The following is a 12,469-nucleotide window of genomic DNA, read 5'->3' on the forward strand; positions in this document are numbered from 1 at the left end:
TTCTTTATAAGTTCCCTCATAATTTTTTTTTATTTATTTGTTCATTTTTTTTTTTTATTTTTCTTTTAAACCCCCCTTATATTTAGTATAAAGTTCACCTCCGGCCCAAGATCCAGTTCACCAAACCTCACATCATGCGGCCGGCAGCCCGTCACGCCACGTCAGCCCCCCGACCGGTTGCCACCTACTCTGGATCAGCGGCCTCCTCTGGTGCGAGGAGGCGACGAGTAAGATGCCGGAAATGTCAAGCCTGTCTCCAAAGAGAGTGTGGGACATGTCACTACTGCAAAGACATGAAGAAGTTTGGGGGTCCCGGCAGGATGAAGCAGTCCTGCATGCAGAGGCAGTGCCTTGCGGTGAGTATTACAGGGCTCTGATCTAGCAATGTGTTTTGTGACATCACCTTTTAGACACGTGACCTCATTTTGCAGAGGTGTAGCTTTCTATTTATAGTCGGGGGGAGCCCCTTGGCAGTTGCAGTGATGAGGTCTCTGACTACGGCCGCCTCTTCCTCCAGCCTAGGCTGCCCCACTCTGTCACCTGTGCCGTGTGTGGAGAGGTGGATCAGACCAGCGATTCCCACGACTTTGAGAAGAAGCTTATGGAGTGCTCCACGTGCAATGAGATCGTCCATCCTGGCTGCCTTGAGGTGAGTAGCCAAAGAAGTGGGAAGTCTACTATATAAAACCTAGTGGAGTAAGGGCTCATTCACACGGCCGCTATAGGGGGCCGTGATCTGGTCGCATGATTTGTGATTAGATCACGGCCCCTATAGACTTATATGGCTCCTGGTGACGGAGCGGTGAGCACAGGGTGTGTCGCCATACCGCTACTCAGCCGCAAAATAACGCCCATGTCCTATATCTCATCAGATTTGCGGCCTGCCATTGGAGGAAGGAGGGGTAAGAGCGTTCACCAATTTACCGCCCGGCCCGGGCGAGCACATGTACCCTATGACTGACAAATCGGAGAATAGAGGGCCGGGGTCATCACTGAAATGTGTTTAGTGGATGGTGGTACATAGAAACATTGGGGCCACCTTCCAACCTCTGTCTGGGGACGGTCCCTGAATAACTCTGTGGCAGATATATCACAAGTGTCTGAGGTAAAACTGTTCTGGTTGCTGGAAACCAATCAGAGCTCAGCTTTAGTTTTATAAATAGCTGTGGGAAAATGAAAGCTGAGCTCTGATTGGTTTCCATAAGTGGTAGTTCTGCTCTCAGAAACTTGTGATAAATCTCCCCATTGTTGCTCATTTCTTACCCCCATGGGATTGTCTATCCAGTGAGGAGTAGAAGGGGTTCGGCATTGTGTGTATGAATAGTGCTGTACTCTGTTCCTTTTCTTCAGTCCTATGATGATAAATGGACATGGGAGATTTCTTTAGTGTTTGGGCAATCTCTCTAGTAAGTGATTTTGGTTGGCATTGAGAGCAGGAACGTAGCCGTAAGGTAATCTGTTTTTCCCCCCAGTGTCTTCAAAATGTAATTTAAAGAAAACCTTTAAAGGAAACCTACCATGTGGAAATCTAATTAAGAAAGATCTGATGGTAGGTTCCCTTTAATAACCTAAGCCCTAAACTATGCTTGCCTAACCCAATAACAACGTGTAACCTAATCTAGAGTTAACTAACTAATGTGCTAATTTTTCGGAGAGGCTACTGGGGCATGGAATAGCCTCTCCGTGGAGATGGAGGAAAGGTTACTCCCTGCTCTGTGCCAGAGATATTCTTTCTTATGTTAGGACATTGCACCATTTGCGGCCGCATATCGGTCCCCATTGGCGTCTGGTCACGGTGTGGTGAGCACACGTTGTCCCACCGTTACCATGCACAGAAAAAATATAGGACGCGTTTGATATTTCACCCTGTTGCGGTGCTGTCCTTGCTCTTTGGAGTGGAAAGGGCCATGCTGCACTCATCCCTCTTCCTCGCCGGGCGAGCACATATTCGTGTGAATGATCCCTAAGTCACTGGAGATGGAGGGTGGTATTAGGTGCTCTCCGCACCTCGCAGGCCTACATTATCACTTCTGCAGAAGTTTAGAGGCTCTTTTGTTAGTAGTAAACTTATATTTCCTTTAAGGTCATGTCCTAAATCTATCACCAGGATGAAGGATTGTAAACCAAGCACACTAACATACCGGTGTGTGCCCCTCTGGCAGGATTACTCTTATTTTAGCTTCCTCTGCCCTTTAAAATGGTGCAACTGAGCCCCGGGGGCTAATTTACATGATTTTTAAAGCCTTAAATACAAGGACAAAGAAGCTGAAATAAGAGTGGATCCTGCCAAAGGGCGCACACACCCGCATGTAAGTGTGGTAGGTTTCCTTTAAGGAAACATTTGTCTTTGTTATAATTATATCCTCGCCCTCTACTATAACCATTACTGATATTGGAACCATTACTATTCACCAAACTAGAAGTGTATCAGAGGGATCCTTACTATTTCCAGCTGACACGTGAAGGCCGGATGTGTCATGTTAAATAGTTATCCTTTAACTAGAAAATGAAACAATACCGAGGATTAAGGACAGAACTTTATAATAAATGAAGTAGTACCAGGCCAGTGCTTTAACCTCTTGTGTCCTGTATCACAGATGGACGGCGAAGGCTTGCTGAGTGAGGAGCTTCCCAACTACTGGGAATGCCCCAAATGTTACGAGCGGAAGAAGCACACGGTGAGCGGACAGACCTACCTTCCTACTTCCTACCTGTTACTTAGCTGCTTCTGCGCTGTCGGGGCCTCTATGCTTTGTTACCATGGTGTGTGTCTGCACATGCAGTGAGAATGTGAATTGGGAGAGGGATGTCTTCCTGTCCAGTAATCTTTCTGCAGGACCCTGGCTGATAACAGAGAGCAGTGCATCGATGTAACATTAGATGTCTGATAAAATGCAGATCTTCTGTATCAGTAGCGGCACGCGTGTTGTGTTTATCTAGCGCCTCGCTTCATCCAGCACCTTTTACTTTTGTCATGCTGTAGGTTTTGTGTCTCAGGGCTACGATTTTTTTGGAATTCTTGGTTATTCCTGCCTTTTTTTTTCTTTTTAGGGGAACACCGATCAGGAAAAAGTCTTGCTGCACAATGTAAGTTTGAAGGTGGGATCTCTATTATAATAACCTAGAAGTGCTACTAGTGCCACATGACCTGGTCTGACTGGTCTACCTAGCTTATAGGGCGTCTGTGTGCCCCACTAGTATATATGATGGGTCAACCCTGCTTTAACCCGAGACAATCTCTCTAGAGCTATATTCACACCACTACTAGATATTCTGTAATCCTGTTATGTTAACGGCGAACATAATGGACGCTAAATACAGTGGGTTTACATTCCTCATAGCGAAGCCCCTTCTATAAGGTTTCTGTTAATTACAACTGTGACCCCGCAGTGGGCTGCAGTACAGGCCACTAACAGTGGTGTGAACTGAGTCTTACACCACTGGAAGCAGAAGTACATGCCATTCCCTTTACACTTTCCTTTCCTTCTAAAACCACTGTCTATGACACTAACCCTAGTGGGGTTGCATTTCATTAAACTCAAGTCTTGGACTTTGGACTTGTATATAATGTGTGGGCGCTGCAGTTCAGCAGACAGGGACGCCGTGCATCATATTTCTATATGATCTGACTTGCACAGTTCTGTTCCCACCGACCGAGCATGTATGTGTGGAGGAGGCCTTAAAGGAAATCTCGCATCAAAAGCCATAGTGATAGAGCAGGTCACTTACTCATAGATCCAGGCACCGTGACACTGGGAATCTTCTTATATTTGTTATCTATGGCCTTCTTCCTTCTAAAATCAACTTTTATAATTATGCTAATGATCCTAGCCCCTCTGTGGCTTTGTAGATTCCTATACAGTCTCACCGTCCTCTCTGCTTCCTCAGCATTTGCGCAGTGAGCACTTCCTGAATGGGGGGGATGCTCGGGGGAGACAGTGTAACAGTTTGTAAAGCCAGATCAGAGGGTCTAGGGTAGCCTTTAGGGCTCATTAGCATAATTTCCACAGTCACCGAGTCTGGATCTATGAGTAAGTGCCCCTGGTTTATCCATGCTTAATTTGATGGTAGATTTCCTTTAAATAGGAGCAGAGCTGGAGTCTTGGTAAAATGCTATATATTGGATGCAGCCTTCTTTCATCCCAGGACACCTGGTCGTTGCGAGGTCCTGATGTTGGACCATCAACATTCACATGACTTGTTCTTTAAATTTCAATGTGTCTCAAAGCCCTTAATCTGGAGACACTGCTCTCCACTTTTCCATGCTGGAAATGGTATGCTCTGTACAGTACCCAGGTCTAGATCTACCACACTGAGATTATTTGGGGTACAATGCATTAGATTAGTATACGGCTACATGCAAATCATGTGGCAATATCATGGCTGCCATTGTAGTCACCACAGTCTCACCACACTATGTCCGAGCTATTCTTGCTGCACGGATGTTTGGCTTCCTATGGAGAAGGGACGGCTGCTGTGGCAGTGTGCATGTAGACTAATGTAGTCTAATGATGCTGTTGGGGATGACAATGCTGAAAACATTTGTGCCTCAACCCCACCCCTGTTCATTTCTGCATTGCAATATATCAACAGATGAATGCAGTAGTGTGTGTCAGGATGAATCTCTTCACACCCGTAAAAGCCAATGCTGCCACCAGCAGTGCTGACTGCTACCCTTATGTTGATGATTTTTAGATTAACCTTCATTTTCCCTGCTCTTATTCAGAAACGAAAGGCTGTGGACAACTGTGATCTGGACCACCACTTATCAGCCAAAGTTTTACGTCCACCTTTGGGACAGAGCCCCCCGTCACCACCACTTCTCCTCCTGCCTCCTTCCCCATCTTCTGGACCCCCCACACCGCCAGCAACAACACCACAGGCGATACATGTCAGCAGGGAAGAGCGAGCCAAGAGGCGACAGCTGACCCGCGAAAAGGAAAACCACCCCAGCGGGCGAGAACATTCAGAGGCGGACCGTGCCTGGCACCGGAGCTCCTACCTCACTGTTACCCTCCAGCGACCCCCTAAAGAGCTCAGTTCCTCTTCTATCGTCCCAAAACTGCAAGCCATTACATCTAATTCCCGTCATTCTTTTCGCCCGTCTCCTCCTGAGCCGCCAGATGAGGATGAAGAGGATGAGGACGAAGAGGACGATGAAGATGAGGACGATGAGAATGGACTGCTGCCTGGGCAGCACAAAGATGACCCTTCAATGCAGAAGGACGTCTGGCTTTCTGTCTTCCACTATCTTACGCAGAAAGAGATTTGTGTCTGTATGAGAGTCTGCAAGGCCTGGTACAAATGGTGAGTGTGCTACAAGTTGTCGCAAGCCATTGACCACAGTGAGCATATGATAGGTTCCCTCTAAAGCTGGAATTTTATCACCACGTTTTTCACAAAAACGGCCAATGACAGTATATAAAAATAAATATCACCCTTTAAGCTTAAAATGGTTTCTCTCACATCGCCATAAAATCAACTTTATCTAACCAGGCATACAGTCCGATCTAGCAGGAACCGGAGGGGCGTATCCTGCCTGGCAGAGTCCAGCTTCTCCTCCCCATGTCTTCTCAGCATTCAGCACTGCATGTCATGTGACCAGGGTGCTGTCCATCTAAGGTTTTTTACCCACTAACATTTGGAAAAACTACCCCATGTATGTATCTGATCACATGAAACCTCAGAATGCTTCGATGGAGGATGTGGAGGAGTAGAAGTCAATGGAGGCTGCAGCGATTTCATGTGATTTTCATCTGCAAACTGTTTGTATGTTCTCTCCGTGTTAGCGTGGGTTTCCTCCAAGTCCAAGTTTCCTCCCATACTCCAAAAAACATAAAAATTAATAATAATTCCTTTATTTATATAGTGCACACAGATTACACAGCGCTGCACAGAGGTTGCCAACTCGGTCCCTGTCCCCAATGTGGCGCACAATGTAATCAACCTACCTGTATGTTTTGGAGTGTGGGAGGAAACTGAAGGCCCTGGAGGAAACCCACACAATCACAGAGAGAACATACTGGTAGTTTGATTAGATTGTTAGCCTCCATGGGGACTGAACTGGCAAGCACTGTGGAATATGTTGGCGATATATATATTATATTATATTGGAATTATTATACATACTTGGGGTAGTTTTTCCAAAGGTTAGTGTATAAAGGACTTTAGGTGACATCATCCTGGTCTCATGACATAAAGTGCTGAATAATGAGTCATGGGTAGGAGTTAGATCAAGAGGACACGCTCCCTCCTACTCCTGCTAGATCTGGATTTATGCCAGGTAAGATAACAAAGTTGATTTTATGGGGTTATGAGGGAAGTAATTGTTAGCAATAAGAAGCGTGTCAGTTAGGGTCAGTTAAAATGCTCTTTTGGAACGTGTCAATAGCTGTATTTGTGAAAAATGTGATGACGGCTTCCCTTTAACATCACACTATAGTATATCAAGCTTTCAGCTTGATGCAGGGGATTTTTTAGGCTGGATCTACTTGAGTGACGTGGCTTTATCAAAAGGATGTATATGATCCTGCAGTGGATGGTGCATACAGGTATATTCTGCACTATAGGACAATGGGGGACATATATCACTACTAGTGCTTCCTTTTTCTTTTTTTTTTTGTGCAACCTTTTGTGAGACTTTTTGCAGTTTGCGACTTTTTAGGTGCAGAATCAATCATCGTACCAAGGTTAGCTGCCTCCAGGGTGTAATGCAGTGGCCGGTTTTATCTTTGCAGCCCAGATGTTTGTTCAATTTGTGACTTTTGGACTCTGAAATTGTCGCATTCTTGCAACTTAGAAGTCCTAAAACGGAGCATGCTAGACCCAGACTTACAAAAATCTGCAAAAGTGAGACTAAACAGGCAACTCATCACATGTATCACAAAGGGGGAAAAAAACCTAAGATGCATTGTAACGATTAAGTAGCCAACTTCGGGGAAACTTGAAAAAGTGGCAGCCGAAAAACTATGATACATTTGTCCCACTGTCTAGAAATTCTTTAGATGGTTTATAGTATTTGCTTCCTCACAGGTTTTTTTTTTCTAGAAATTCCACATCGTGGTGTCCCTACATCACAGGTTTTACAGGATGTGGATAGATAGTGTGTTCCCAGGCAGTATTTATCGGCGCCAGATCCTCAGAAAGTCTAAACCTCTTGCCCCACCTGTGCACATTATTTTCCCATCTTGTACCAGGCAGTCCCCGGGTTACATACAAGATGGGGTCTGTAGGTTTTGTTCTTAAGTTGAATTTGTATGTAAGTCGGAACTGTATATTTTATCATTGTAATCCCAGCCAGAACTTTTTTGGTCTCTGTGACAATTGGATTTTAAAAATTTGGGGTTGTCATAAGAACCAGGATTAACAATAAATCTTCATTACAGACGCCTGTGATAACTGTTACAGCTGATTATTGTAGCCTAGGGCTAAAGTACAATAAATTACCAATATCCAGAGGTCCGTTTGTAACTAGGGGTCGTATGCAAGTCGAGTGTTCTTAAGTAGGGGACTGCCTGTATATATTACTACACCACATTGCAAACCTATGTTTAAGATTGTCATAGGCCCCGGGATACAAAGAGATAGTGGGATCAGCAGGAGCAGCCTCATGGAATATTTCATCATTGCTGGGAATTCGGTAACAAAAACAGGGAGATGGTAGAATATTTAGAACTGATGTAGATCTTGTGTACCTGCAGGGGTGGTGATAAACGCCTTTGGTCCAGGATTGTTATGAGTCGCTGCAAGTCTCTGATGCCACAGGCACTTAGCGGTATCATTAGGAGGCAGCCGGTGCAGCTGGACCTCAGCTGGACAAACGTGTCCAAGAAGCAGCTCACGTGGTTAGTGAACAGGTTACCAGGTGAGTACTGGGGGCATTTATCAACCTATTCTTGGAGTAACAAGGGCACACATCCGGGTGCGTCCACACGGTCAGTTTTTCAGATGAAGTTTTTGAAGCCAAAAGCAGGAGTGGATCATAATGGGCTCAGACAAATAAGGTAGAGGTGCTGCTCCTACTTGTACTCCATTTGTTGTGTGGACATCAAACGACATCTGAAAAACTGAACGTCTGGTCGCACCCTCAGGTTTGCATAATTTTATTACCCATGTTCACATACACAATGTTGTGTCCTTGACCAGCGCCAATTTTGATATATTCCCCCTATGTAATGAGTGCATATATATCTATGTAAATGTACTATAATCCCATATATATCTATCATATAGCCATCTCTACCGTATATATCTATACCAGATCTTTCTCTCTATCCTAGATTGCTCTCTCTCTCAGATCGGGAGCGTTCTCTCTCTCTTAGATCTGGTGCTCGCTCTCTCTTTTAGATCTGGTGTTCTCTCTCTCTCTCTCTCTCTCTCTCTCTCTCTCTCTCTCTCTTTCTTAGATCTGGTGTTCTCTCTCTCTTTCTTTCTTTCTTTCTTTCTTTCTTTCTTTCTTTCTTTCTTAGATCTGGTGCTCGCTCTCTCTTTTAGATCTGGTGTTCGCTCTCTCTCTCTCTCAGATCTGGTGTTCTCTCAGATCTGGTGCTCTCTCCCTCTCCTCTCTCTTCCTTCACTGTGTTTCTGCCTTGGTATCTGCATAGATGTTGCTAAGCGTCTGCTCTCTCTCTCTCTCGCAGGTTTAAAAGAGCTTATTCTTTCTGGTTGCTCGTGGTCTGCAGTGTCGGCTCTTAGCAGCCCCAGCTGTCCGCTGCTGAGGACTCTGGATTTACGCTGGGGTGTTGGAATGAAAGATGCACAGATAAGAGATCTGCTCACACCCCCCACTGAGAAGCCAGGTAACTGAATAGCGCATGCAAAGCATTTTAGCTGGTGACCGTTATCTATATCTATCCCGATTTTAAAACCCCTTTCTCAGTATTCTGCATCATTTGAATAGTTTATAAAAGTTTAATTCACATTACCTGGCTCCACGGTTCGTAGTCATGGTATTCTTACCAGCTCTTCTTGCTCACATGGGGGCAGCTGCAGCCTGTGTGTGTTTGTGTCTCCTCATGCATTCTTCCTCTTCTCCACACCATCCCCCTCCCTCCCCTGCCTGCTGAATGCACATGACAGGAAGGGGGGAGCTGCACGAGTTCAGAGGAGAAGTGACTGACGCAGGCACACACAAGCTGCCGCTACCTATCCCCTAGGTCTCACCACATGCTACTGGCAGGGAGCCAGGTAATGTAAATAAAATTGATATAATGTACTGAAATTATTCAGAGGTATTTTTTAATATCAGCATACCTGTCACCAGCTAAAAATCGCATTCCTGGTGAAAGGTTCCCTTTACTGTCCTCTCTTATTTCTGTCATTTGTGACAATGACTTCCTTTTTTGCAGGACATGATTCTCGAAGCAAACTCCGCTTCCTAACAGATCTGCGTCTCTCCGGCCTAGATATATCTGATGTCACACTCCGACTCATTATACGACATTGTCCTGTCCTGTCCAAGCTTGACCTCAGCCACTGCCCTCTGTTGACAGATCAGTCAGTGAACCTTCTTACAGCCGTAGGATCATCTACTCGGGGGTCACTCGCGCACATACACTTGTCAGGTAAGTTCTCAGTCTCTGAGCAATATTTATTTTTTTACACACTGTAGTTATGGAAAGTCAAATTGAAAAGTCATAGCGTGGGACCAAGTGTAGTTTTGTTTTAACACCTAAAAGATGATCTTTAACATTCTAAAAGTTTTAAGCAATTGTTAAATTGCTATTTCTGAAACGGACACTTAAAGTTTTTAATATTTCACTATTCGGAGCTGGGTAATGTTTTATTATTTGCGGCACAAGCTGAATGTATTTTGAGAACTAATTGACCTTTTGACCACTTGGTTGACATCCAGAACTTAGACTTTAAAGTGAACCTGTCACCAGGAATGTAATTTTTAGCTGGTGACGGGTTCTAATAGCCTGTGCTGTGCTGATTTTAAAAATGTCTTTGTCAGCATTCTGAATCATGTCATTACTTTATAATAGTTTAATTCACATTCCCTGGCTCCCTGCCAGCAGCATGTGGTGAGTCCTGGGGGAGGGGCAGCTGCAGCCTGTGTGTGCCTGCAGTTTTTGTGTTTTGAGAATGATTGTACAGCAGGAATATTTATCAGCCTTATATTTTATATACACTTCTTTCCTTTTTTATTTCCCTGTCCCCCAGGATGTAAAGGAATAACTGACGAGTCCTTGTTGTACTTGCGTCGAGCCCCCAACCTGACTCTTATCGATCTTCGAGCCTGCAAACAAGTGACGCGAGGAGCCTGTGAGAGCTTCATCTCGGACTTATCTGTTAGCACCTTGTACTGTCAATCAGCAGAAAAGCTTATCCAAAAGATCAGCTAGGAGCGGGTCAGTGCTGGAGGCGCGGTGCTGGGGCAGCCGTGGTGTTGGAGGATGCACACTGTCAATCACCACCTCCTCTTCAGGTGTCTCCAGTTTCCTGGCCTCTTACAAGGAGCAATAATTGTCGATTTAGGATCCTGCCCTCCTATGCCTGTGGTGGGGCAATCACTTGGTGCACAGAAGTGGGATATATCTGAAACGGGTATTGAAGCTGCTTTGGCAGCAGTGGTCATGTTGGTCACGTCTAGGGCTGAGATCGAAGCCTCTAAGACCGGATCTCCATTGTCACAGAGCAAAGGAAGACTCTGTATTTTTTCTTTTTTTTTTCCTCTTCCTTAGTACAGAATAGCTTTCCACCAGACAGGTTTTTGGAGAAGCCACTGAGGAGCGAGCGGGCAGCTCAAATTTTTGTTTTTCCCCTTTTTTTGTACTTCTGAAGCCCTGTTGAGCATTAAAGTTGTGAGTAAGGTTTATTTCTGTGGGTGCCTGAGGTGACGTGTGTGAGTGGGAGAGAGAGAGAGAGAGAGGACGGGGCTGCTTATGGATAAAATAGTAAGAGTTAATATTATATTTTTTATTTTTTAATTTAAGATTTTGGTTTGTTGCTTTTTGTGCCCAGTCCCCTCTCTAGAGAGCTTTAGCTCCACACACACTGGGCGGCCATTTGTGCATATATACAGAAATATATATAATTATATACACAAGCCGGAGTGCGCGCACACGAGGAGCATGTGTGCGCCGGCTGCTCCCTCCCCGGCACGGGGGTAGATTGTATAAAAAAAAAGAGCCTGGATAATATTTTTCTCTGCGGGAGCGGTCTCGCTTTCCCTTTTTTGTTTCTTTTGCAATAAAAAAAAAAAAAAAGTTCAAAAACAATTATAAATGCGTCTGTCTGTGTGGTTTGTGGACTGGCATCCATATTGTGCTGCTCAAACCCGTACAGTCACTCTACAGAATCGCAGTCTACGGGAGCAGGTGTTATCATTTGTTATCCCTGTCATTATCGTACAGAAGTTTTATATATTAACTGTAGGGGGAAATGTTTGGCAGACAACACATTCATATTTTTGCTGCATGAAGGGGGCACTTCTCGTTCAATAAATTAAAAGTGGGCCTGAGCCCCATAAACGAACTTCATTTTGCTCTTAAAGTGAACTGGTCCCTAGGAATGTCATATTTAGCTGGTGTCCGGTCCCAATACCTTATGCTATGCTGATTTTTAAAATGCCTTGTCAGCATTTTGCATCATTTCAGTAGTTTATATAAGTTTATTTCACATCACCTGGTTCCCTGCCAGCAGCGTGTGCTATGTCTTGGGGGAGGGACAGCTGCAGCCTGTGTCAGTTTCTCATCCTTCCCACTCATCCAGCTCCCTCCACCCCCCCCCCCCCCCCCCCATCCTGTCATGTGCATTGAGCGGGTGGAGGAGAGGAAGTATATATGAGGAGACACACGCTGCAGCTGCCCCCACCCAGAGCAAGAAGGGCTAAGATGTTATGACTTACAACCATATAGTAGTTCATAACACATAGGTCTGACCATCTCTGGCCAATACATCTATGCAAGCTGTGTTTATGTAAGAGAATAAAACCTGCTTTTTACCTGGAAGTACCGCAGCATTCTTCACTTTGATCCATTGGATCAGTAACGCTGCATGAACGCACTGATGTGGATTGGAAGCGGTAGCAGCCAAATTACTAAAAGGTAATAAGCACCTGTGTTTTTGACTACTTTTTTTTTTTTTTTCTTACTGTATGTACCGTATATTCCGGTGTACAAGACGACCCCCCTACTTTCCTGTTTAAAAATATAGAGTTTAAGATATATTCGCCGTATAAGACTACCCCTTTTCCAACAGCCAGCTCCCCCAGTATACAGCCAGCCCCCCTGTATATAGCCAAACTGCCCCCCCCCCCTAGTATACTGCCAGCCTGTACCCCCAGTATACAGCCAGCCCCCCTGTATATAGCCAAACTGCCCCCCCTAGTATACTGCCAGCCTGTACCCCCAGTATACAGCCAGCTATTATACAGCCTGGCGGCCCCCAATTGTGCAGGATGCCTCCTCCCCCTCTATATAGCCAGCCTGCTTGGCACACTAATAATAAAACAGCTTCTCACCTT

The 12,469-nt window shown here is 45.0% G+C and overlaps 1 protein-coding gene across 7 annotated transcripts in view; it reads left to right on the forward strand.

Moving 5' to 3' along the window:
- KDM2A (lysine demethylase 2A) overlaps positions 1–11,208 on the forward strand; it is a 50,699-nt gene extending 39,491 nt beyond the window's left edge. For 2 of the 7 annotated variants that reach the window (XM_072130173.1, XM_072130172.1), the window contains exons 14-22: positions 87–356; positions 440–649; positions 2,598–2,678; positions 3,052–3,099; positions 4,727–5,307; positions 7,701–7,864; positions 8,640–8,798; positions 9,348–9,563; positions 10,165–11,208. In XM_072130173.1, coding sequence (XP_071986274.1) covers positions 87–356; positions 440–649; positions 2,598–2,678; positions 3,052–3,099; positions 4,727–5,307; positions 7,701–7,864; positions 8,640–8,798; positions 9,348–9,563; positions 10,165–10,346 — 1,911 coding nt within the window. In that variant the 3' untranslated portion in view covers positions 10,347–11,208. The remainder of the gene's footprint in view (positions 1–86; positions 357–439; positions 650–2,597; positions 2,679–3,051; positions 3,100–4,726; positions 5,308–7,700; positions 7,865–8,639; positions 8,799–9,347; positions 9,564–10,164) is intronic. The other 5 variants (XM_072130174.1, XM_072130175.1, XM_072130176.1 and 2 more) reach the window with 5 other exon arrangements.
- The last annotated feature ends 1,261 nt before the right edge of the window (positions 11,209–12,469 follow it).

This window comes from Engystomops pustulosus, chromosome 11 (genome assembly GCF_040894005.1).
Source record: "Engystomops pustulosus chromosome 11, aEngPut4.maternal, whole genome shotgun sequence".
Lineage (NCBI taxonomy): Eukaryota > Metazoa > Chordata > Amphibia > Anura > Leptodactylidae > Engystomops > Engystomops pustulosus.